Source organism: Peromyscus leucopus, chromosome 9 (assembly GCF_004664715.2).
Source record: "Peromyscus leucopus breed LL Stock chromosome 9, UCI_PerLeu_2.1, whole genome shotgun sequence".
In the NCBI taxonomy this organism is placed as follows: domain Eukaryota; kingdom Metazoa; phylum Chordata; class Mammalia; order Rodentia; family Cricetidae; genus Peromyscus; species Peromyscus leucopus.
In genome coordinates this window covers 113862026-113889469 of record NC_051070.1, presented here as the reverse complement: position 1 = coordinate 113889469, position 27444 = coordinate 113862026, and the positions used below count along the sequence as shown (strand labels likewise).

At 38.9% G+C, this 27444-nt stretch overlaps 1 protein-coding gene and 1 pseudogene across 3 annotated transcripts in view; one reads left to right on the top strand and one right to left on the bottom strand.

Annotated features, from left to right (window-relative positions):
- Dnah12 (dynein axonemal heavy chain 12) overlaps positions 1-27444 on the top strand; it is a 175954-nt gene that overhangs the window by 53787 nt on the left and 94723 nt on the right. For all 3 annotated transcript variants that reach the window (XM_037208770.1, XM_037208769.1, XM_037208768.1), the window contains 15 exons: positions 15-136; positions 234-516; positions 4822-4941; positions 5234-5390; positions 6464-6636; positions 8683-8835; positions 9115-9354; positions 9868-10113; positions 10451-10570; positions 16817-16926; positions 19890-20073; positions 20208-20348; positions 23307-23390; positions 23885-24073; positions 26515-26634. In XM_037208770.1, the coding sequence (XP_037064665.1) occupies positions 15-136; positions 234-516; positions 4822-4941; positions 5234-5390; positions 6464-6636; positions 8683-8835; positions 9115-9354; positions 9868-10113; positions 10451-10570; positions 16817-16926; positions 19890-20073; positions 20208-20348; positions 23307-23390; positions 23885-24073; positions 26515-26634 (2442 nt within the window). The remainder of the gene's footprint in view (positions 1-14; positions 137-233; positions 517-4821; positions 4942-5233; positions 5391-6463; positions 6637-8682; positions 8836-9114; positions 9355-9867; positions 10114-10450; positions 10571-16816; positions 16927-19889; positions 20074-20207; positions 20349-23306; positions 23391-23884; positions 24074-26514; positions 26635-27444) is intronic.
- Positions 5528-6441, bottom strand: LOC114702137 (annotated as a pseudogene).

The following is a 27444-nucleotide window of genomic DNA, read 5'->3' as shown; positions in this document are numbered from 1 at the left end:
TCTGTGTCTTTTAGGTTCTTGTTGCTACTTCTTTAACAGGCTTATTAGAAAAACTCCTGAACTGCAATGACCTTTTGGAGAAAATCATGAAGGGACTGAATGCATATCTTGAAAAGAAACGACTTTTCTTCCCTCGGTATGATAGATAATCAATTGTGCTATAATTTAAAACATTTTTCTGGTGTATGGTGAATTGTCACTAAAACCTTTTTATTCACATATTTCTTTTCCAGATTTTTCTTTTTATCTAATGATGAAATGTTAGAGATTTTATCAGAGACCAAAGATCCACTCAGAGTTCAGCCACACTTAAAAAAATGCTTTGAAGGCATTGCTAAATTGGAGTTCCTGCCTAACCTGGACATTAAGGCCATGTACAGCTCTGAAGGTGAGCGAGTGGAGCTGATTGCACTGATCTCCACGTCAGCAGCAAGGGGTGCCGTAGAGAAGTGGCTCATTCAAGTTGAAGATCTGATGCTCAGAAGTATTCATGACGTGATTGCTGCGTCCCGGCTGGTATGTTTCCTAGGGTTAATGCATGCTCTGTAGTCTACAAATGCTGGGCTGTTTGGTTAGTTTGGTGACATGATTTTTTTTCTCTTTATTTCTACATCAGTAGTAAGAATTGATGAGAATAATATATATATAATATTATTATATTTATATAATAAATATATATATATATTTATATAATATATATTTATATAATAATATATATAAGTTTATACAGGTATATTATAAGAGGAAGATATATCATCAGAGAGAATAGTAGAGTACATGACTTTAGCATGGGAGAGGGTCCAGCAATAGGCTCATAGAGGAAGTTGGACTGAGGCGGAGATATGAAGGGTAAGTAGAAAATAGCTAGATAAAGAGTGAATTAAAGAACGTTTTGGAGTCCTGTGTAAAGGCTCTGGGCTCAGGAAGATTCAAGAATCTGTAAGAAACTGTGAGAAGATCTTTGTATCTGGGGTAGAATGAAGAAAAAGGAAGGCAGAAAGGAAGATAAGAAGGGAGGGGTTCATTTTTATTGTACATAGGAAGGTTAAAATATTTTAATGGGGGAAATCGTAATCTGGTTTATATTTTATACTAGTAAGACTATGGTATAAAAAATGAATTAGCAGACTATCAAAAGAGGAAGACAAATTAGGAGACCCTTGTATTAGCCTAGAAGATAGATGATGTGGTCTGATACTAGACAGTTGGTGGGAAATATGGAACAAATTAGATGGATGAGAAATATATTTGTATCTTAATTTCAGCAGGCCTTAAATTGGTTGTAGAGTGAAATGGAGAGGAGGGGGAGGCCTCAAGAATTACTTTAATAAATAGTCTTTCCATGAGCACATAGATGAGATTTACTCAGGGGGAATGCCTGGAAGAGAAGTAGGTTTGCAGAGGCTTCTGAAAAATCAGGATTTTATTTCATAAATGTCCAAATTAGAATGTTGCCACACATAGTAGCTCACAGGTGCAATCTCAGTAGCTGGAGAGGCTGAGGAAGGTAGACTGCCCCAAGTTTGAGGCCAACCTCAGTTACATAAGTTCCAGGGTAGCTTTGGCTACAAAGTGAGACTCTGTCTCAAAAAGCAAAATAGGGATCATAGAAATGGCTAAACTTGTAAAGGTTCTTTCTGCCAAGCCTAATAATCTGAGTTTAATCCCTAGAATTCATATGATGGAACGAGGGAACTGATTCCCACAAGTTGTCTTTTGATATTCACACATGCACTCTTCACACATACCCACCCCCACAATAAGTAAGTAAACAAATACTTTTTAAACCCAAGAAATAAAACATTGCAGTGCTACTTACATATTTATTGTAGGCAAATAGTCATGTGCTTTAATACTTGCTGATTACAGGTCAGATCTGCTCAAACATGTTAAATACATTTTCTGGTTCACTTACTGCTTTTTGAAACTTAACTACTGTAAAATTCTAAATAAGATGAGCATACATGAGATACTTAATAAATCTGAAGTAAATATAGCACCTGGATGTTTTATATACCTCATTCAAGGCTAACCAAATTATCCTAATCTTGAAATATATGTTTTCCCTTGTTCTGTCTTAAGCACCGCAAAGGAGCAGTTGTGTGGTGAGCGTAGTTTTAAAAGTCCTTGCAGCCTTGTGTCCAGCAAGTCATTACTTGAGTGAGATAACCTTTCTCACTAAAGGGCCCAGTGAAGCTTACCTTTCAAAAGTATTATTATTTGAACTATGTGTAGTATTTATGTGTGTCTGTGTGAGAGTGTGTGCACATTAGTGCAGGTGCCCATGGAAGCCAGAGACATTGCATCCCTCTGAATCAGGAGTTACTGGCAGTTGTGAGCCGCCAGATGTGGGTGCAGGGAACTGAACCCTGGTCCTCTGGAAGAGTAGTACATGCCCTTAACCACTGAGCAATCTTTCCAGCCTGAAAATTTTCTTGAGATAGCTTTTCTGTGGCTTCAATGGTTTTGCAATTAAATCTTGATTTTTTTTCTCCTTTCTCTATGATTCCAAACAAACTAAAAATATGTAGGAAAGCATCAACATTGTCCATGAGGTATTACCTTCATTGACATAAAAAATGTACTTGCCACGTACCTGGCATTTATTACTTCTCTTCAGAGCTTATGTTACTTTGTTATTTGAATTTATCTATAAGTACTTAAAAATATATTATAAATAATATATCTATATTCTTATATTTAATGTGTTAGTTTAAAAGAATACTTTTCATTATCATCAGCTTCAAAATTCATCCTACAAAGTCTTTATAATTTTTAATTGTTATTTGCTGTTACAATTTGTTATTGAAGCAAGCTACTTTTTGTTTTCATGGTTAAGTTTCTTTATTTGTGCAATGTGACGATAGAATAAAGAATTTGTGAGGTTCTTATTTTCTTTTTTAAATTTTTTGTTCATTTTACATACCAACCACAGTTCCCCCTCCCACTCCTCCCACTTCCTCCCATCCCCCACTCCCTTTTCTTGCCCCTCCACCTCCCCCCACCCACTCCATCCATTCCTCCAAAAGGGTAAGGCCTCCCATGGGGAGTCAAGAAAGCCTGGTACATTCAGTTGAGGCAGGTTTAAGCCCTTCCCTGCTGCATCGAGGCTGAGCAAGGCATCCGACTATAGGTAATGGGTTCCAAAAAGTCAGCTCATGTACCAGGGATCGATCCTGATCCCACTGCCAGGGGCCCCTCAAACAGACCAAGCTACACGACTGTCTCCCACATGCAGAGGGCCTAGTTCGGTTCCATGCAGGCTCCACAGCTGTCAGTCTAGATTTTATGAGTTCCGACAAGCTTGGCTCAGTTGTCTGTGTAGATTTCCCCATCATGATCTTGACTCCCCCTTGCTCATATAATCCCTCTTCCCTCTCTTCAACTGGACTCCCGGAGCTCGGTCTGGTGGTTGGCTGTGGATCTCTGCATCTGCTTCCATCGGTTACTGGATGAAGGCTCTATGATGACAGTTAGGGTATTCACCAATCTGATTACAGAGGAAGGCCAGTTCAAGCACCTCTCTACTATGAAGCAAGCTATTTTTAAACTGTTAAATCTTCCCTTCAAAATATATTTAAAACTTTTGAAACGTGAAAGTATTAGTAGTAGATGAAAGTATATTTCAAATTCAAATGCACAGATTGTTAAAATAATTTAATAAGTTTAATAATTTAAATACTAAATGTAATTGTATATCTTAGTTATGTAAGTTTTAGAAAAGTTATGGATAAGTAACACAGACATTCTAACTACCAGTAGTAATCCCACCAAGTAAGAATAAGATCACTACTACAATTTTAAGCTAAATTTAAAGCAAGCTTTAATTAAATACTGGCCAGGAGGATGGGCTCTGGCCAGGACTGCCCTGGAGTTCCCAGCAAATGGCCACAAGTCATGTTTTACAGGGACTTAAAAAAGCAAAACCATGGGGCCACTGTACTTGCCACCAGGTCCAATCAGGGACAAACGAATATCATGACGTACTTCCTGCCCATGTACCTCCTGTCCCCATGTGGTCAAGCATATCCAGTGCAGAGAGGTCAAACATGGGACAAACAGGAACTTGTTCTTAACTGCAAACAGAACTCTCAACCTGCAAGGTAGATTTTTCCTGTTTGGGTCTCACACTAGCCCAGTTGTTAAGTATATTATATGGTCTCTGTCGTAGTTACTTTTCCTGTTGCTATGATAAAATAACGTCATAGAAGCAACTTCAGGGAGGAAGCATTTATTTTAGCTCACAATTCAAGGTACTCTGTGGCAGGGCAGTCAAGACAGCAGGAGCCAGAGCAGGGGCTGCAGTGCAGCCACAGCCAGGAAGGAGAGAGCCCTGAATGCTTCCTAGAGCTCAGTTCTCTCCGCTTTACAGACTCCAGAATCCTCTGTGCAGGGAGTGGTCCCTCCCACAGTTAAGACGGGTCTTCTTGGATCAATTAACTAATCAAGATCCACCCCTGTAGTCATGCCCAGAGGCCGGTCTCCCAGGTGACTGGATTCTGTCAAGCTGACCACACTAACCAGCAGCTTCCTTTGCAATTCAAGTTCAACATCAATATACATACTGTATTTGACTTGTTTTCAAGCTTTTGTACATGCACAAATTATACATCTCATAACCCTCACCCTCCTTATGTAAGACTTTTTCAATGGTTTAATGATTTTTTTTAAATATTCTCCTTATAATAGAAATAATGTGTATTGTTCATCAAAAACTTGACAACTAACCCAGCAGAAGAACATAAAAATTGTTGTTAGATGTTTACAGACTTCTTTTCTTTGGTAACCTTTTAAAGATAGAAATTAATTTTAATTATTCAGGCTTATCCAGAATCTGCAAGAAAAGACTGGGTCAGAGAGTGGCCTGGCCAGGTTGTGCTTTGTGTTTCTCAAATGTTCTGGACTTCTGAGACACAGGAAGTTATAAGTGGTGGAACAGAGGTAAAGCATTATTTGATTTTAAACAACATTCTTTCTCATTTCATATTTCTTTGTTTGCTTGTCTGTTCTTTGCAAAGATAATATCCTCAATTTCTATATGCATTAAAATTATACAAATTTTGGAAAGTTTGTTATTTTTTACTAGGGTTACACAAATTCACTCTGTAACTCACTTATATTTTCAAATAGATTATGAAGTCATGGTTATTTCCTAAGTAAGTAAATATAGTGTTTTGAGTCATATACATACATATCTATATAACGTCAACTAGATTGTTTTGTTATTTTGTAGGGCTTAAAGAAGTACTACAAGGAACTTCAGTACCAACTAAATGATATCGTAGAGCTAGTAAGAGGAAAGCTGTCTAAGCAGACCAGGATCACACTGGGTGCTTTGGTTACCATTGATGTCCACGCTAGGGATGTCGTTATGGACATGATTGACATGGGTAGGTGACTTTTTCTTTCATATAAAATGTAAAATATCAATAGCTGCTAAGAAACAAAGACTTGAGTGGGTTTTGTTTGGTTGTTGTTTTTGATTTTGTCTTGCCGAAGGACATACTTTATTATTAGCTCCTGAGTTCTAGTTCTCCTTCTCCTGTATGGTTTTGGTTCCGCGTATTGCCCAGTCGAGCGGGCAGCAATGAAACCAACTTTGCGCCCAGCAGGGGCATCTCTTCTGATTAGTGGAGGGTTCGCCAAGGTCCCGGTTGTTACCACCTCCAAAGAGATGCTCCACAGGATTCACGGGCACACCCCAGACACGTGGCCAACAGTTCTTCTTGGCCTTGTACTTGTGGTAGGCATGGTCAGCCTTTCAGATAGGTTTGTCAGTTCTGCCCCCACGGCTACAACACCAACAACAGCCCTGTTGGCCAAGGGAATGACCTTCTTGGACCCTGAAGGCAGCTTCGCTCGCATCTTCTTGGTCTCTGGGTTGTGGGAGATGACTGTGGCATAGTTCCCGGAGGTTCATGCCACCTTGCCCCTGTCCCCAGGCTTCTCCTCCAGACAACACACAATAGTACCCTCAGGCATGGTGCCCAGAGGCTAAACATTGCTGATATTCAGTTGGGCCTTCTTGTCACAGTACACAAACTGCCCAGTGTGGATTCCCTCTGCGGTGAGGAACAGCGACGTCCGCTTCTTAAATCAGTAGGGATCACAAAAGACCACTTTCGCGAGGGGATCGCCGTGACGAGGGTCATGAATGATAGTACGATGCTCTCAATATAGCCAGCTGCTCAGGGAAGTCCGCAGCACGCAGGCGCGGCGCCCTTAAGGTGTTTCACGTGCGAGCGGGACACAGAACCCGCACCTTTCCGCTGCCCTCGGATCACACGGCCCAGGGCGGCGAGTCTGCCAGCAAGCACTCCAAAAGAGGCGTGGTTTTTCCTTAATATGATTTCCTTGGAATGGTCTTTAATTTGAAAACATGAATTATTTTAATATTTGCTGTTATCATAAAAGATTACTTTTCAAATATTTTCACTTCATGATTCTATTTCATCCTTTCTAGGTGTCTCACATGATACAGATTTCCAATGGCTTGCTCAGCTTCGTTATTACTGGGAATATGAGAATGCACGAGTTCGTATCATTAATTGCAATGTAAAATATGCATATGAGTATCTTGGTAACTCCCCTCGCCTTGTCATAACTCCTCTGACTGACAGATGTTACAGAACCTTGGTATGCAGTTAACTCATTTTGTTTACACATTAAATCATACTTTTTGGTACAGAATATATTTTCTTGTCCAAATTTAATATTGGCTAGCCTCATTTATTTTAAAACATTTTTACAATTATTTATATGTGTGTGTGTGTGAGGGAGAGAGTGTGGGGGTGTGTACATGAAGCAATACATGTGTAGAGGTCAGAGAACAACTTTTAGGACTCTGTTCTTTCCTACCTTATGGGACCTGGGGATTGAACTCAGGTTATCAGGTTTGGTGTCATATACCTTCACCTGCTTGCCATCTCACGGCCCCTCATTTGTTAACTTATCCCAAATAATCTGATGCACTTATCCTTTCCTAACCCCTACTTCTGTTTTTCAAATTATTTTATCATATATAATATATATGATATATATCATATATATATATATACACTATAAAATGTGTGCAGGTAAATGAGAATGCTGGTGTGTGCCACAGCGTGTGCATGTGCCACAGAGGAAGACATTTTCAGGAGTGAGCCTGTCCTGCCTTCTCCCATTGCCTTCAGGGACTGAATCCCGCTTACCCGGCTAGGGTGGCAAGCACTTGTACTGCTTAGCTTGCCCCACCCCCAAACCCCCTTTATGTGGCATTGTGATCCTGAGTATTTACTTCTCAGCCCCCTTTCAGCATACAAACGTGTTTGGATTCTATTGTATACAAATCTCAGGTCACTTCCATGGTGACTAATTAGAAAAAGAAAGGTACTGAAGATAAAAGACAAAACCAGTGGAGTACTGGAGAGATGACGGGAAGGTCAGAGAACAGCTGTGTCCCTGGACTCCCAGTTACTGTGCTGTCAGAACTCAGGGAGGGGACTGCACAGGCCTGTGCTTGGTTGAGCAGCCGTGGGAGATAGAAGCACAACCATGAAAACCCCACGATAATGATAATAATAGATAGAATATAGGACTCCTGGGTAAATCTAAATTTCAAGTGATTAAAAAAATTATTCGTATGTCACTTAAGGATAGAGATACAGTCTAGGAAATATTTTTTAGGCAATCATGTCTCATGTAAATGCCACAAAATATGCATTTGCAAAACGAGATGTTTTCCCGAAACTAGATGGTATGGCCAACAGAATGAGGCTGTATGACATATGTGATTGGCACCCTCTAGCATTAACTGAAGCATCATTACATGGTGTGTGTGTGTGTGTGTGTGTGTGTGTGTGTGTGTGTGTGTGTGTGTGTGTATGTGTGGTGTTTTCTCTAAATAGTGCAAGGGAAGCAAGGGAACTGCTAACAAGTCACCCACTGTTCTTCTGAAATTAAAGTTTCCCTATGCATTCCGTATGTTTGTCTGCTACACTTGCCAAGCCAACCTGGGACGTGAGGAGGGATGCTGAGTAGGTTAGCGTACAAAATTGAATTCTCTAGCACAGATGAAATGAGGATTCTTGTGCATATGATTTATTAGGGAAATAATTCATATACTGCTGAATTCATACTCTGATTAATGAAAAAGAGGAATGCATATTAACTGCAATACAAAGTAGAAAGCAATAATATTGGTGAGAGAAATAACAGAGCAGTTCTTTGGGGGATGCAGAAAATGGAGAACATACCAAGGGTATGTTCATTATGTTCTCCAAGGTAAAATCTAGAGAAATCATAGATGATACATTGTTTGTCCTCCAAATACGGACCTGTTTGTATCACTTATTTTGTTCCTCAATTAGCTATCTGGAAGCTATCTTTATTATCTTCTACCAATATCCCCACATCTGCTTTCTGAAGGAAATCATCCTGAATTAATTTTACTCCCTCAGGGCTCGATTCGCTGTTCTTGAAGGGAAACTATGTATTTGTGAAGTATTAGATAACAGTTCTTACAGCCAGAAAGTTCTATGCTAAAAAGTAACAACAATATAAAAACATCTGGCTTCCCTGAAGCTACAAATACAGATAGATTCAGTTGGCCAGCAACTCTCCAGTTTGGTTTCTTTTTCTAGCTGATCATAGATTTCCTTTCACACATAACTTTTGTTTTTTGTTTTTTGTTTTTTCCAGATAGGCGCCTTCTATTTAAACCTCGGAGGTGCGCCAGAGGGGCCAGCAGGTACAGGGAAGACCGAGACCACCAAAGACCTGGCTAAGGCCCTTGCAGTACAGTGTGTGGTGTTCAACTGCTCTGACGGGCTGGACTATCTGGCAATGGGAAAGGTAGGAATGTCAAGTTACAGGCTTACTGCTCGGTCTGCCTGGGCACACTGAGGCAAAGTCACGTGCTCATTAATATCACTGGGCTGTAGTTTCAGTGTTACTTGAACTTTGATTTTAGTGGTGATGACATTGGTAATATCCTTGGAGCTTTTTAAGCTTAACTTTTAATTTTGACTTAGAAGGTCAGATGTTTTTTGTTTGTTTGTTTTGCTTTGTTTACAAATGATGTCCTTTCTTAAGAGAATTCACCATTTACACCCTCCCCCCCCATATCCTTAGTTTTTTAAAGGGCTGGCTTCTTCAGGTGCTTGGGCTTGCTTTGATGAATTTAATCGAATTGAACTGGAAGTGTTATCAGTGGTGGCCCAGCAGATTCTCTGCATTCAGAGAGCCATTCAGCAGAAATTGGATGTGTTTGTTTTTGAAGGGACAGAACTTAAGCTCAATCCGAACTGTTTTGTAGCTATTACCATGAATCCTGGCTACGCAGGACGTTCTGAATTGCCAGACAACCTCAAGGTAATTTTTTTTGAGAGTTTAAGTTTGTTAATCAAAACTAATAGCACAATCCACTCAAACTGTTACAAACTCCTCCATCTATTTTGCCATTTCTTTCCCCCTTTTCCCTCTGGTACAAGGTAAGCCTCAAACTCTCATTTGTTTGGTGATGCAGAGGCTTGAGCTCAGGCATACTAAACAAGCACTCTACCACTGAGTTGCCTCCCAAGGTTGCTTTTATTTTTATTTTGAGATAGTCCTACTAAATTGCCTAGTCTGGCCTTGAACTTCAATCTCTTGAGTAGTCAAGATTGTGCATGTATGCCACCATGCCTAGCTTCTAAAGCGTTTTTAGAAATCCAAAACTACCAATTACATAAAAACATTTAGCTACTGCTGAAAAAATAGTTTATAAACAGATGTTGCATTTAAGGAATAAACTTGGCTATCAGCATCTTTTGATCCTGCTTCTGCTCAGCTTTAAAAATGGCTTCTTTTGCATAAGTAATATATTTGATTTATTATATGCCTCAGGTTCTTTTTAGAACGGTAGCTATGATGGTCCCAAACTACGCCCTCATAGCCGAAATCTCCCTCTACTCCTACGGGTTTTTGAATGCAAAGCCTCTGTCTGTGAAGATCGTAATGACCTACAGGCTTTGCTCGGAGCAGCTCTCCTCACAATTTCATTATGACTATGGAATGAGAGCAGTGAAAGCGGTTTTAGTGGCAGCTGGAAACTTAAAATTAAAATATCCCGATGAAAATGAGGACATATTGGTAAGTGTTAATTAAATATGTGCACTCTGAAAACCTTAGTGGAAATATGTCTTTAGTGAGATCAATCAGGAACCGCACACGGCAACTGAGAGAGTTGTTGCTCCAAGTCTTCTAGGTAAGGTGGAAATTGTACTTTTAGGTTATTTATCGTACTTTATATTAATACAGAGGCCTTTAGGTTTGATAACCATAGAGTTAATTTTTCATTATGGGGATGCTATGAGCAATATAAAATAAACTGACTTTGGCTAAGAATGCGTGTGTGTGTGTGTGTGTGTGTGTGTGTGAGCATATAAGTGCAGACAATTAAATTACATTGTCCTTTTTGTGATTTTAGCTTCTTCGATCAATTAAAGATGTAAATGAACCAAAGTTTCTATCACATGACATACCTTTATTTAATGGAATAACTAGTGACTTATTTCCTGGTATTAAACTTCCTGAAGCTGACTATAATGTAAGTGAATCCATGAGAATGACTTCCTCTGTACAATAAATTCAACTGACGGCTCAATTATTTACAAACCTTGACTAAACTGGGGTCCTTATTCTGTCTGGATCGTTTCATAAGGGGGAGTTCGGAGTCACTCCCTATTTTTCAAAAATTTTTGGAAGAGTTTGAGAAGTATTGATAATAGGTCTTTAAAGGTTTAGCAAAATCCACTGTAATTATTGTGACCATCAAAATACTCAAAATTCAAATAAAACTTGAAACAGAAAAAGTTTAAAAATAAAAAAGGTATTTGATATGATTTTATCTTAAATATGTTAAGGTTTGGTTTGTATCTTAATATAATGGTCCATTTTGTAAATTTTTTCATTCATACTTAAGAATATGTATTCTAGTGCTGTTGGTGAGAACGCTTGGGTCTGTTATTAGCTCCACTTGGACTGAAGTGGGACTCATTTGTTTCTTTATTGCTTTGGTGTCTGGATTGTCTGTGAATGTTGAGAGCCTTAGTGTTGCTGTCTGTCGCTAGGGGTCCGGTGCTGGGCGTCCAATTATAACTGCTTTGTCTTCATTGTCATTGCTGAAGACTTCGTTTGCCTTTTCAGTTTTTATTATTTTAGTTTACAGTTTTGGGTTAAAGTTTATTTTGTCTTTTTACTCTTTTACTATTGGTAAATATTTATATTTTTTTATAAATAAGTACAGCTACCTCTGCTTTCTTTTTATTTTTATTTTCACAGCATGTCTTTTCGTCCATTTGCTTTCGCTCTCTGGGTGTTCTATAAGAGGTTGCAAGCAGCAGATAATTTGGTCTTGTGTCTCATAGAGGGCAGAGAACAGCTTGCAGGAATCCGTTCTCAGGGGTGAGATGCAAGCTGTCAGGCTTGGTGGGTGGCTATGCTTTCACCTGCTCAGTCAGTCCAAATTAATTACTGATGTGTAAGGGGTAACTCAGGGTGTCTTGTTAATTGTTTTCTGTTTGTATGTCTGTTTTTTCTTGTTCCCTTTGTTGTCTGAAGGCTTCCTATAGTGCTGTGCTTTCCTAAGATTTACATAAACCGGATTTAGAGCTGGCTTTTTTTGTTTTGTTTTTTCTTTTTTCAGTTGGTAGCAACTTTAATTTACATTTACATGCTACACTTAAACTCTTATTTTCCCACATTTTATGTTTTTAGTATCACACTTTTTATCTTCTTATAATTTGTATCACTTAATTACATTTGACTTGTTTTGCCTTTAATAGTTTTGTCTTTTAATCTTTCTACTAGAGATAGAATTTGTTTACCCATTGCCATTATTGTGTTATAGTTTTTGGGATTGGGCAGTAAAGTTACTCTTTTGGTTTTGTTTTGTTGTTTTTTTTTTGTTTGTTTGTTTGTTCTGGAAGCAAGGAGTGAAACTATCTTTAATCACAAATGATATGATTTTGTATAGAAAATCTTGAATAACTTATATAATAATAATGACAAGAGATACACATAGGAGATACATAGGTTTTTTTGTTTTTCCGAGACAGGGTTTCTCTGTGTAGTTTTGGTGCCTGTCCTGGATCTCGCTCTGTAGACCAGGCTGGCCTCGAATTCACAGAGATCTGCCTGGCTCTGCCTCCCGAGTGCTGGGATTAAAGGTGTGCGCCGCCGCCGCCGCCGCCGCCGCCGCCGCCGCCGCCGCCACCACCACCCGGCCACAAGAGATCCACAGTTTAGCAAGGCTATAGGGTACACCATATAAAATCCAATCACATTTCTGTATGTTTATACTGAACAATCCAAATTGAAATTAAGAAAACAGTTTGTTTTCAATAACAACAAAAAGAATAAAATTCTTAAGAATTAATTTGGTAAAAAGTGCAAAATGTTCACTCTGAAATCTACAAAATTTCACTGAACAAAAGTAAACAAGCTTAGTGACATAGTGCATTTCCAGGATCCCAGCACGCAGCATCAAGGAGTATGAAGCAGGAGGTTATAAGTTCAAGGCCATTCTGAGCTACACCTCAAGATGAAGATAGGGGAGAGGAGCAAAAGGAGAAGGAAGGAAGGAAGGAAAGAAGGAAGGAAGGAAGGAAGGAAGGAGGGAGGGAGGGAGGGAGGGAGGGAGGAAGGAAGGAAGGAAGGAAGGAAGTAAGGAAAGAAGGAAGGAAGGAAGGAAGGAGAGGGAGGGAAGAAGGAAGGGGAGGAAGGGAAGAAGGAAGGGGAGGAAGGGAAGGGACAGGAAGCAAAACAAGACTTAAATAAATGGGTCACTATCTCATGTTCATAGATTGGGAAAATTAAAATGGTTAAGATGACAGCTTTCCACAAACTGATCCACAGCATCAATTCAGTCTCCACTAAAATCCCAGTTGGCTTTATAGGCATTTAGAAGGTCTTTCTAAAAGTCACACGTAACTGCCAGGCACTCAGTTTAAACAATCTTGAAAGACGAAGAAAAACCAGAGAGTGTGGATAAAGCTCACTGTAGAACACAGGCTTAGCATTAGCAAGACAGTGGGTTCAGACACAGAACCAAAAGGTGAACAAAAAAAGAAAAAAGGTAGGAGGATTCACACTTCAATTCCAAACATAATAAAATGGTATATGACTAAAATGGAGTGATGCTGACATATGGATAGGCAAATATAACAACAGAAGAGAATTTGCAGAGAAAAAATGTCCATTCTTACTAATTTTTGACAAGGTATCAAGTCAACTCATTTGGGCTAGGGAATAATTTTTCCAAAAAATAGTACTGGTGCCACTAGATAGTCACATTGGAATTAATGAGTGGGCCCCTATCTCATATGTAAAACAATTTTTTTCTTTTATTGAAAATAGATTTCTAGCTGGGCAGCAGTGGTGCATGCCTTTAATCCCAGCACTTGGGAGGCAGAGGCAGGCAGATTTCTGTGAGTTCGAGGCCAGCCTGGTCTGCAGAGTGAATTTCAGTACTGACAGGACTGTTACACAGAGAAACCTTGTCTGGAAAAAAAAGGAAAATTGATTTCTTTTTCTCACATTATATACACTGAATATAGTTTCCTCTCCCTCTATTCCTCCCAGTTTCTCTCCTCCAATCTGGATCCACTCCCTTTCTTTCTCTCATGAGAAAACAGACTTCTAAGGGATAATTATAAAATAAAATATAATAAGATAAAAACAAAACTAAGACATCAGAGTTGGACAAGGCAAACAGAAGGAAAAGAGCCCATGAGAAGGCACAAGAATCAGAGACCCACTCGTTCACACACTCAGGAATCCCACAGAAACACTAAGCTGGAAGCCATAATATATACACAAAGGACCTGGTGCAGGCCCTGTGCATGCTGCCTCAGTCTCCCTGAGTTCTCATGAGCTTTGATAATGTTGGTTTAAATGGTCCCATCTCCTTGACATCCTCCAACCCCTCTGGCTCTTTCCACTTCCTCTATCATGGGGTTCCCTGTTCCCTGAGGGGAGGAACGTGATAGAGATGTCCCATTTAAGGCTGGGTATTCCAAGATCATTCACACTTTGCATAATGCCTGGCTGTGGGTCTCTGTATTTGTTTCTATTTGCTGCAGAAGGAAGCTTCTCTGATGATGGCTGAGTAAGACACTGATCTGTGAATATAGGGAGTATAGCAGAATGTCATTAGGAGTCTCTTTATTGCTATGGGAATTAGAACAGTAGTATTTGGTTTGACCCTAGGTCTCCTGGCTATCTAATCTCTGATTCTTGGTCACTCAAGCAGTGCTGGGTATGGGTTCCATCTCATGGAGTGGGCCTTCAGATATTGGTTGGCCACTCCCACAAGCTTTGTGTCACCGTTTCCCTAGTGTATCTTGCAGGCAGGATAACGTTGTAGATCAAAGGATTTGTGGCTGGCTTGGTGTCTGTTTCTCCTTTGGTAGCATACAGAGTGCCTTCCTGTACCAAAGATGCTAGAAGTAGGAGTGAAGGCTCTGTGTAGACACCAGCTCGACTTCTCTATATTCAATAAATTGTGTAGATGTCCTCAGCAAGGGATCTTGCTGTCAGTTTGTGGAGAATTACTTACAGTCTTGGCAACAGCCTGGGTTGTTTGGTTGCCATGGGACTGCTTTGGCCAACAACTCAATTAGATGAAACCCAGTCCTGATGCTGGAAGCTTCATTTGCCAGTTGGGACACTGTCTTCCCCATTATTTGGTAATTTCATTTAGATTACCTTCATATATGTATCTATTTTAGGAAGCTTCTATTATATTATGTTCCATACTACCTTTCAAATGCCCCTTAAGTTTAGCTGTCTCTCTTCATATTCCTTCTTCCCATCCCTCCTCCCCCTTCCCACTTGATCCTCCATTCCAGTCCGACCTCTTCAATTCTTACATATCTATTCTAGTTCCCTTTCCTAACAAGATCTAGCTGTCCCCCTTACTCTATTCCTACACTTTGTGGTTCTACAAATGGTCGCTTTGTTGTCTTTGACTTAACAGCTAATGTCCACATATAAGCAAGTGCATACCATATATGACTTTCTGGGTCTGGGATACCTCACTCGAGATGATTTTTCCAAGTTCCATCTATTTACCTGTGAATCTCATGATTCCATTTTTTTAAATGGCCGAGTAATACTCCATTGTGTAAATATACCACATTTTCTTTATCTATTCTTCTGCTGAAAGACATTTAGGTTGTTTCCCATGTCTGGCTATTATGACTAGATCAGCAATGAACATGGTTGAGCAAATGTTTCTATGGGAGGATGAACCATCCTTTGGGTAAATGCCCAATAGCTGGTTCTTGGGGTATACTTACTGTTAACAATGAGTTTCATTCTTCCACGTTTTTGTGTGCTATCCAACTGTAGTATAGGTCTTTTCCTCCAGCAGGACTTTAAAAGAGATTAGCTGTGTTTGCCCAGTGTCTTATTAGGGCCTCTATTGCTGCAATGAAATGCCATGACCAAAATCAACTTAGGGAGGAAAGAATTTCTTTCATTTACACTTCAATATCACAGTTCATCATTGAAGGCAGTCAGAACAGGAACTCAAACAGGGCAGGAACCTGAAGGCAGGAGCTGATGCAGAGGCTATGGAGGAGTGCTGCTTACTGGCTTACCTCTCATGGCTTGCTCAGCCTGCTTTCTTATAGAACCTAGGACCACCAGCCCAGGGATGGCACTACCCACAATGGGCTGGACCAGTGTCACTGGTCTGATCACTAGAAATAGTGGAGAGGGTGCCTGAACTGAACTGGCTTACCCCAGTGGTCAGATCGGTGAATACCCTAACTGTTATCACAGAGCTTTTCTCCAATGACTGATGCAGGCAGATGCAGAGATCCACAGCCAAACACCAGGCAGAGCTCTATGAGTCCGGTCGAAGTGAGAGAGGAGGGATTTTATGAGCAAGTGCATCAGGATCATGATGGGGAAACCTGCAGGGATGACCAAACCAAACTAGAGGGATCAATGGCTGTAGAGCCTGCATGGGACTGGACTAGGCCCTCTGCATGGCGAGACAATTGGGTAGCTTGATATGCTTGGGGGGCAGTAGAATCAGAATCCATCCCTTGTGCATGAGGGGGCTTTTTGGAGCTTACTACCTATGATGGGACACCTCCTGCAGACTTGAGGCAGGGGGAAGGGCTTGGATTGCCTCTACTGGATGTGCCTCCACATGGGAGATCTTGCCTTCTTGTATAGGGGAATGGGGGAGTGGGTAGGGAGAGTCTGGGGGGAGGGAGGAGGGAAGAGGGGGATCTTTGATTGGTGTGTAAAATGAATGAAAATTTTTTCTTAATAAAAAAAGAAAAAAAATGCCTACAGGCTTGCCTGCAGCCCAGTCTTATGGAGGCATTTTCTCAATTGAGGTTAGCATGCTCTCAGATGACTGTGTCTTATGTCAAGTTGAGTTGACAGAAAACTAGCCAGGACACCCAGGAAAGACTAAACCATTTCTGAACTTAAGTTCCTTCAGAATGATTTGCATCTACTGTACCTTATGGCTATTAAATTTTAAATGATTTTTTTAGCTTCTCTGTTTATTCCTAGTTGCTATGTGATATGAAGGATTATCTAGCATTTTCTTTTATGTCTTAACCAAAAATAGAATTTTGGCAGACACCATTAAAAAGAATTATTTTTATTTAACATATATCCAATGCTGGGATGTTGTGATCATTAATAACTTACATTGATATATTAAAGGCGTTTTAGTTTTATTTATTCTTTTTAATTTGAAAATATAAAACTTTCTAACATGATTTTTAATAACATTTCATAGAAACACATTCCACTTTTATTTCAGGAATTTTTGGAATGTGCATATGAAACCTGCCAAGTACATAATCTTCAGCCTGTTAAATTTTTTCTTGAAAAAATTATTCAGACATATGAAATGATGATTGTTCGACATGGGTAAGAGTATTGATTATCTGCTATAGTTTGATGTTATCTTAAATTAAACTAAAGAACCAAAAGAAGCAATAAACTTTTTATATTAGGAGGACTAGAGAACAAATAACTTCTCCTTTCTCAGTAGCTTATAGCAAAAAACACAGAACCAGGAATGGAGGTGCAGGCCTGTAACCCTAGCTTATGATCATCTGAGGCAGGAGGATCTTGAATTCCAGGCCAAACTGGCCTATATATGAAGATCCTGTCTCAGAAACTGGAGGAACACACTGTTGGGTAACAATTCTGAAATCCACTTGGACACATGATGGCCCCATATCCAGAGATGGATTTACTGTGAAACTAATGAAAGTTAAACTTCAGGATCTCTTCCTTGTAGGGAACCATCCAAGCAGCTGTAAATATTTTATGTACATAATTGATTATATAAGGTATTATTAAAGTAGATATGTAATTTTGTGTTCATAATATTATGTGTATTTTTCCTTTACAAGGTCTCTTTAATTGTGTAACCTTAAGGCTCTTTATAACATTTTGGATCTAACTCTGCTTGATTTTTGTTTCCTGAGAGGGACTTTCTCATCAGCTGTTTCCAAGGGACTAGACTTAACCTTTGAAAGGTCTTCCTATTTTTGTCTTCTTTCCTCAATATGCATGAAGAAACAAGAAAGAAAAAATGTTATTCATAGTGACTGAAAAATGATTCCAGCCATTTCCTGTTTACAGAAAGTTAGGGTCTAATAATTATGATTTTTGTAAAGTTAAAGAAAACAACTTTTTATTATACAAAATTTCAAACTTATACTAAAATGAGGGAATAGTAAATAATCCTCATGCATCCAGGGTTGAGTACTATATATGTTGTTAGAACAGAATCAGCAGGTAGAAATCAGTAGACATCTTCAGAAATTTAAGCAGCTTTTATGTGTTTTATCCTCCATCTGCCCTAAGTACAGTTTTAGTGTCATATTTCTCTAAATCCTTGTGGTAACCTTAACCCTGCCAGGCTTATAGATTCTATGCCTTTAGCCTGTTTTCATCAAGCCTTGTTCTCCTAAAATGATTATGGTAGCCCTCCTTACCCACAGTTTTTATTTCCATGGCTTTATTTAACCACAATCAACTAGCTGCAGTCTAAAAATACTAAAAGGACAATTTCACAATATGAGAGGGGGGGACTGTCATATAATCTTCTCAAAGAATATTATTGTAATTATTCTGTTTTATGACTAGCTACTGTTAGTCTCTTACTATGTCCAATTTATAAATTAACCTTTATAATAGTTATGAATATGCAGGAAAAAAACCATAGTATTGTATGCACTTCTATAGTACACATGGTTTTGGGTATCTACTGGTGGACTAGAAGATAACTTGTAGACAAATTTCTAAATGGCCTTATTAAATAAGAAACACGGAGCCAAATATGGGGGTGAAAGCCTTAGAGATCAGGGAAATAGTGATAGCCACCAACCTTACCTCTCCAGCTCTGCAGCTACCAAAAGGGGGCTACTTCCTGTCTAACCTGCTCCTTTATTGCCTTGCTATTCTGCCCTCTCATTGGCTCTTAGCCCAGCTACCTCACTTCCTTGTCACTGCCTGTCTGTACAGACCTCCAGGTCTCTATGGTTGGTACTGGGATTAAAGGCATGTGTCACCACGCTTGGCTGTTCCCTAGTGTGTCCTTGAGCACACAGAGACTCTGCCTGCCATGTGACCGGATTAGGGCCTGACTTTTGTGTTTACTGGCTTGCTATTTCCTCTGATCTCCAGGCAAACTTTATTAACATACAAATAAAATATCACCACATTTCAGCACAAATAAAATATCAGCACAATAACTTCCAAAGATTGGGAGACTTCTGTACTGAGAACCACATTAATCCTTCATAGATTTTAATAATGTGATAAAGTAGCTCTGTCCTTGATTTCATCCTTTATGTCATTCTGAGTTTTCATTGTTGAAAAGTGTTCGTAATTTTTTACCAATGTGCATGAGAATTCTCCAGGTCCCTGAATTCCTGAACTCCCTCTTTTCTCTTACACACCCACCTGCAGACAGACCTCCCTCACATCCTCTGTGCTATTATTTCTTGTTAAATCTAGCCACATCCTTCCATTGTTCCGAATAACACTGTATTTATTCACTACCCTTCCCCCCTTCACTAGGTGTGTTATCTGTCTTCCAAGTTATCTAAATGATTAAATTCATCAAATGTTTTACCATTGTATAACAGCAATTGTCAATCATTTATCCTCTGGAGACTTCATTTGCCATATATTTTGGTTTTCTTCTATTATGGCAAGAACATCCTCCCTAGGATGGGCTGATTACACTGTAGGAACAACCAGGGCCCAAATGTGAATGATTTACAGTGCAAAGGTGTATTTTTTCGTTCATACTGTACGTTCATGTATAGGTTATCGGGGAGACTCTGATTATCATAGTCATAAAGAGCAGCCACCACCTCACCATTGTGGATTACATTCTTGCTAGAGGGGTGACAGAGCTCTGTCAATTCCCTTGCTGGCAATTATCTACCTTGTGTGACTCATTGGTTGGAATTAGTCACCTCATGTTTCCAATGGAGTGGCAAGGAGGCCTGTGTGCCAGGAAGGGGTGGGGAAATCTTTGGCAAAGAGCACTGTGCCACTACAGCAACTGAAAGCTTTAGAAACACTTCTTCTCATGCCTTAGCTTTTATTTTAAGAGTATGTAAATACTATTTTTTTGTCATTTAGAGACTTTCTATTATAGCCTATTTTTTGATAGTGTTATGAACATGGAAAATTCAGTGTAGATTTGATCAGTGTAGAAGTGAAGTGTATTTTCATCTATCTGAGGAAACATTTTAGAGATTCAAAAATTATATATGGTGATTAACACAGAGTGACATTTTCTATCCTGGTATAAATAATTTAATTGGCCATATTTTACCATCTTGTTGTATAATTCTCTTTCATAGTTTTATGCTGGTAGGAGAGCCTTTTGCTGCTAAGACAAAAGTCCTGCACGTGCTGGCTGATACGTTAAGTCTTATGAATGAACGCAATTATGGAGAGGAAGAAAAGGTCATGTACAGGACTGTAAACCCCAAGTCGATTACTATGGGCCAGCTTTTTGGGCAGTTTGACCCAGTGTCTCATGAGGTAATCTACAAGATAACACTCTTGCCTCTGTCAGTGCATATTAAAGCAAGAATCTAGAAGTATCTCTATGTTTTTAACGATAAATCAAATTTATTTTATGAAGGAGGCTTTTCGGCTTTTCCTTTTTTCCTCAGTGGACTGATGGCATTGTGGCAAACACGTTTAGAGAATTTGCCTTAGCAGAAACCCCTGATCGGAAATGGGTTGTATTTGATGGTCCTATTGACACTTTGTGGATAGAGAGTATGAATACAGTCTTGGATGATAATAAAAAGGTAAGTCACTGTTATTTAAAGCAGAGCTTATTCAGACATAATTAAGCAATTCTAGGATTATATAATTAAGCTAAGGCGAGTAAAAATTGCATACATTTATAAATTTTCTTTTTAGTAAAGACTATGCTATAGTAAGTCTTTTTGTTTTTTAATAGAATGAAAGTGTATTATATTAAAGCTTCTGTGTTAACATAATAATTGTCTTAGTCACTGCTCTATTGCTGCAAAGAGATGCCGTGACCAAAGCAGCTCTTATAAAAGAAAGTGTTTGGCTGAGGGCTTGCTTAGAGTTTCAGAGGGCTAGTTCATTGTCATCATGACAGGGAGCATGGAGGCATGCAGGCAGGCACTGGAGCAGTAGCTGAGAGTTATATCATGATCCATAGGCAGAGAGAGAAACTCTGGGCTTGGCATGGAATTTTGAAACCTCAAAGCCCAAACCCAGTGACACACTTCTTCTAACAAGGCCACACATACGTCCTAATCCTTTCAAATAATGCCACTCTCTGATGACCCAGCATTCAAATACATGAGCCTATGGAGGACATTCTTATCCAAGCCACCACAGTAATCTACCAAGAAATCAAGTTGGGCTGGAGAGATTGCTTAGCCATTAACAACACTGGCTACTCCTCAGGGAACCCGAGGACCCAGGATCTGTGTTCCATTGATTCCCAGCCCCCACATGGTGGCTCACAGTCATCTGTAGCTCAGTCCTTGGCACTGCACACATATGGTGCACAGATATACATTTGGGCAAAACACTCATACACATAAAAAAAACTAAGTTATTTCAATTTTATAATTTCACATAGAACTTTAATATCTTAGAAGAAAATGAAAGTCTCATTTTTTTTAAAGTTGAATACTTCAGTTTTTTTCTGTAAAATATTGCCCTGGGATATGAGCAATATATAAAGGAACTAGACAATGGAAGTCTTATAATATTTATTTTAATTGGGAGTAAATGGACATAAAATTCTAAAATTAGATGCTATGATTTTAATGTATTTGTACACTTTCATAACTGTTACCAAAATAAAGATGCATAAAATTCTCTGCACCTGAAGGGTCATTCCTGCACATTCGAAGTCAGCCCATTTTCTAGAGATCACCCCTTAATCAATAATAATTGGTTTTAGTGGGTCTTGCACATCTGACAGTGGGCTCATGCTCTTCAGTGCTTTCCTGTTTCCATCCATGTACATGAGGGATTTGTGTTGTTGTGTTCGACTTTGCTCCTTATTCTTTTCATATCTGTATGAGTATTCTCCTATCTGTGTGTATCTCAGTTTATTCCCATACTTGTTATGTGGCATTGGAGACTGAATCCTGGGGCCTTGCATATGTTAAACAAGCACTCCACCAATAGGTCATTTTCCCCTGCCCAATTGATTTCCATACATATATGAAATGAATGTCCTACTAAGTAGTAAATTCATTTAATTAATACTCAAATTTATGGCCAAGTACCTTATCATTGTTGGTCGTTATTTTTTTCCTTATTTTTACTCAGTAATATTGATTGTGCTGAAAGTAAAAAGTAAACTGACAAGTACTGATGCTTCAGAAAGCAGGAACTAACCAGTAGAATGAAATATAAGAATTTCAACTCAATCGTAAGGGTGCTCTCACATTAGATGGAAGGGAGGATGGCCAGGAAGTTTGGATATTCAGAGTTGATGGTGAAAATGAAAAACAAGCCTTATGACAACTTGTCTTCGTCAAGTGGTAAATCTTGGTTCTTTGCAGATGTAAGAAGCAATGAAACAGTTTTAGTTAGCCGTAGTGGAAGCTGGGAAGCACATCTGCTTAGCAGTGCTTCTCAACCAGTGGGTCATGACCCCTTTGGAGTCACATATCAGATATCCTGCATATCAGATATTTACATTACGATTCATAACAGTAGCAAAATTACAGTTATGAAGTAGCAATGAAGTATTTTATGGTTGGGGCCTGGTAGGTGATAGCAAGGCAGGTGTTGCCAGATGTCTGACTTGCACTTGATGGTGAAGTCTAAGAAGTTGGTAGATGTCTAAGAGGTTGGTAGACAACACAGTAGAGTAGAGTGAATGATGATGTTATCCTAACTTGGTAGCAAGTAGAGGAGTGTTTACTGATATACATTTAAAACGTATTCTAGACAAGTTCTCTCAAGTAGAACTTTTCCTACAGTTCTAGAAACATCTGCACTGTTAAGGTATCCATCAATCAGTCACATATGGCTTGTTAATGTGTCATTTGCAGAATGGCTTAGTAGAGCTGGAGAAATGACCTTGGGGTGGGGAGAGAGCCCAAAAGTAGAGTGCCTGCCTAGCATGCATAAGGCCCTCACTTCCTCTTTGGCACCAAGAAAATCAGTGCTAAAGAACTGAACTTTAAACTTCATTTAATTTTACATTGGTCACTTAAATACAAATAGCTCCGCATGGCCAGTAGCTACCATATTACACAATGCAACTCTTTGCCATTCTATTTTATACCTAAGGAGCTGAATCCAGAAGTGTTAGAGGCTTCACTGTTGACATATGACTAGACAAGGTAAACTTGAGTCTAGAATGGTGATTGTAGGAGCGAAGAGGAAACCAAGAGAAAAGTAGATGTGGGAAAGACTTTGCAGTGAAATTAATTTGATATATGAATAGTTGATAATAACAGTTACTAATACTATTAAAATTTAATAATCTCAAAGCCATGGAGATTGAGATAAGGTAGCTTTAATAATAATGGGAAAGTTGAGAATTGAGAGAAATGATGAATTCAAGTTTTGAACATATATGATAAAAGAGGGAGTGTTTTAGATTAAAGAAGATAAGGAGACATCATAAACACAGGACTAGACTAGAGTTTTTTCTGCTTCCTGCCATATTCATGTCTTTATATGGTAGCATGTGCTTTATCTATAAACAGATTACTTCTACCCAAATTTTAAAATATGTGAAAAATATTTCCCCTTAGCTTTGCCTTATGAGTGGAGAAATCATTCAAATGTCTCCGCAGATGAGCCTCATCTTTGAAACAATGGACCTTTCACAGGCTTCCGTGAGTTCTTGATATAATAGTATTTTGTTATTTGTTTGTTTATTCATTAATTAAAATATTTTCTTTTGTGTCCTAAAATGGGTTTAACACCGAGGGTATACAAATGAATAAGACTCAATGTATGTTTTAAAAGAATGAGAAGCATGCTAATAAATAATCTCAACACATAGTTACACATAAGTACTCTAAGAGTATGGAGGGAACTGAGTATCCATGGGGGTAATGAGGAGAGAAAGACCTTAGAAGATGTTTGTGTTTAACCTAGTTTTGCAGGAGAGTCAAGACTTCTTCAAAGAGATTAGCTAGGATTGGGCATTTCAAATTATGACTGGATGATGTACAAACATGAAGAGGTATAGGATGTCTAAGGACCTGACTGAATGGGGAACATCTAGTGTGTGTTAGACTGTAAAAACAGGCAGACCCTGATCATGAATGGACTTTGAAGTGCTAGCTGATAATTGTCAGATAAAAGAAAATCTTTTTTTCTCCAGCCTGCTACTGTGAGTCGTTGTGGTATGATTTATTTGGAACCTTCACAGTTAGGATGGGAACCCCTTGTGGCTTCATGGTTGAATTCATTGAGAGAGCCTCTAAGTGAACCAGAATATCAAATTCTGCTGAATGAACTTTTCAGATGGCTGGTACCACCTTCTTTAGCATTTCGTAAGAAAAAATGCAAGGTAACAGCACTATAATTCTCTGACTTAACTGATTTCTGAAGATTCTGTCCAACTTAACTAAATCTACAGTCACTGTGCTAGAATGACTAACTAAAGCCAGTTTTTCTTTACCTTTCTTTTATTTATTTATTTTTTTTATGTTGGCCTTGAACTTACTATATAACTGGGAATGACCTTGAACTTCTGATCCTCCTGCCTTTGCCTCCCAAATTCTGAGATTACAAGCATGTCCCTTCCATGCCCAGCCTTCTTTGATTTTATATTGCTTAAATTGCAAATAACTTAAAAGATTAAATTTACTTTAACTAGAATACTTATATCAAGTCATAGTTTCTAGACCTTTAAAAATCCCTATATTTTAAAAAATATTTTAGGTGCTAGAGAGATGGCTCAGTGGTTAAGAATACATACTGCTCTTGTAGAGGACCCACATTCAGTTCCCAGCTCCCATGTTGAGTAGCTCATAACTGTCTATAGCTCCAACTCCAGGATCTCTGATGCCCACCTACACTCAGATGCACATGTGTACACACACACACACACACACACACACACACACACACACACACAGAGAGAGAGAGAGAGAGAGAGAGGAGAGAGAGAGAGAGAGAGAGAGAGAGAGAGAGAGAGAGGAGAGACATTCACACACTTTAATAAAAATAGATTTTAAAATATTGTAAATATGTGTCTTTTTAAACTCACATGAGTGTTTAGCATTTTGTGAAGATTCTTTATGCTGTGCTATTTTCCTGAGGCTGTCATAACAAATTACTACAAATGTGGTTTCCTGAAGAACGGAACTTTACTTTCTCAGGTTCCGGAGGTTAGAGGTTGACATCAAGATGTTGGCAGAGCTGTGCTTCCCTGGAAATGCTAAGGGAGAATCTTTCCTTATCTTCCAGATTCCGGTGGCTCCAGTTCTGTAGCTCACGGCTGCATAACTCCAGTCCCTTCTTCCAGCCTCACACGGCCTTTTCTCTGTGGCACTTGGGGTCTTAGATTTCATGCCTATTGAATAGTTCATAATGATGTCCTCATCTCCAGATTTTTAGTTACATCTTCAAAGATCTTTTACCATAAATTCTTGGGATCATAATATAGAAGACCACCATTCAGTGACAATGCACATATATCATTAATATATTGATACCGGAAGAAACTCAATGGCTTCCCATCCTAAAATACGATTTTAGGAAGAGAAAAAAATATGGTATTAAAAGAAAAGCACTAGACAATTCTACATTGCAAAGATTATTTATGGTGACTTCATATGGAAAATCAAAGTTGTTAGCAATTTCTCAGTTTTAAATCCCTACTACTGTAAAAAATAAATAAAAACAAAATAAGCTCCATCTTTCAGATAGTGAGTGATGGGGTTTCTTTTCATAGTTGTCATGTTTTCTGTGTTGGCTCATCTCCTCCTTAGTAATCTTTGTGTCTGTCTTCGCTCCAGCCGTTTCCATACCTCAGCCTTCCCTGGAGAGTGTGGCCTCAGATCTGACTTCTCTCCTGTCTGGATCATTCCAGTAGCACTGCTCTGGTGCAGTCCACATTTTACAGTTAGAACAGATTCTAAACGCCCACTCATCCTGTTTATTCCCCACTTAAAAGTCCTTAAAAGGAGCCTTCGTCCTATGATGACCTTTAACAAAGCCCATATGACTCTCAGAGTCTGATTCTTGTCTGCTCCTGAAGCATAATTTTTTTGTCATCCCGCCTTTATATCCTGTAAGTTCACCTTAGTAGTCCGTATCTGCCTGTATTTGTTATATAATTTTACTATCTTAAATATCCTGCCCTCCTCTCCTCTGTTTACCTAACTTCTATTTTCCTTGAAAATTCAGTTCACCTTCTTCTTTCCTGGGAGGAAGGCCCTTTGTTATTTATCCTTCTCCAGTTTCCCTGAAAGCAATTTCTGGGCCTATTCCTCCCCAAGTACTCTAGCGCCGTCTCTCTCTTCTGAGATTGCCTCCTTTATAGAATTATCTCACTATATTATATTTGCCTGTTTTATTTTAGTGTGGCTCCTTTCCAGGGATTGTGTCTCTTATTTCCACATCTCCCAGCTTGCTCCATGGTTATAAATATAATATGTCTTTCATAAACATAGAATAAATAACTTAATGAATGGCTATAAGAGACTCCATTCAGCTATCCTTAGAATATTGTTTATTCTTTGTATAATACCTAATTTCCATTTGTCATGGGATTTAGAATAAGAATACATTGTGCAAAGTTTGTCATATGATAAGCCAAACTAAAACCTTTTGAGACATGGTTTTATTGTGCCTACAGTTTATTTTCTGTAAGTTTAAATGTTAAAAGAACATATCAATAATGTACATGCTCTTACCATTTTTATAAAACGAAATGTTTACTTACATTTCTTCTCCAAATAAGATGGAAAATTTCAAAAGCATTTTATTATTTTCCCTTTGCAGGAACTGATTCCTACAAGTAACATCAATGCAGTTGTCTCTCTCACACGCCTCTTTGAGATACTCCTCTGTAATGTGCTGGAAAATGAACCCACTACCAAGCACACTCGTGTTTGGATTATGGTTGGTTTTATATTTAAGGTGGTTTTAAGTTAAAAAAATAAAATGTGGTAATAGAAAATAAGATTTGTATTCAGAAAGACCTTTTAAGATCCAGAGCAGTTTTTTGATGATCACTGAATAATAGCTGAGGACACTAAGTTAGCCTGACCTGGCATTCATATTCTAAAAACAATCTAAAGAAAATAAAATATATCAGAATGAACTCAAACTGTGCTATTCTTAATGAAGCACCATATGTTAATAGTCCCTTGATGGGTGGTGCAGTGTTAAACTCACTCGCTTTACATTAGCTGATTTTGTTTGTCTTAGTGCTAAGCAGGCCTAGAGGCAGCACAGAAACTGGCTGTGAAAGACTGGGATGGGTGGATACAGGCAGAATCAGTGGAGGACTTGGGGAGACATTAGTAGTAGTCCTTGCTAGCCAGTGTCTAGAGTTCAAAGAAGATCAGAGACTACAGCAATTGTGAACAGAAGTTACCAAAGGGAAACAAAAGAAGAAAACTAAACATCTTTGTTCCCTGCCTACACCTTTCTCCAGTCTACCGCCTTGTTCTTAATGCACTCTACCCTCCCCTTGTCTTTATGTGGCGGCAGCATTTCCCTCTCATGGTTTTTCCTCCACCTTGTTGCAAAACAAAACAAAACAAACAAACAAAAAACAAAACCAACCAACCAACCAACCAAACAAACAAACAAAAAACTACCTCTTAGGCAAGCGAGGTTGCTCAGTAGGTAAAAGCACTTGCTGCCAAGTCTGACAAGTTTAATCTCTGGGAGTCACGTGAGTGGAAAGTCGAGAGTCAGCTCCCA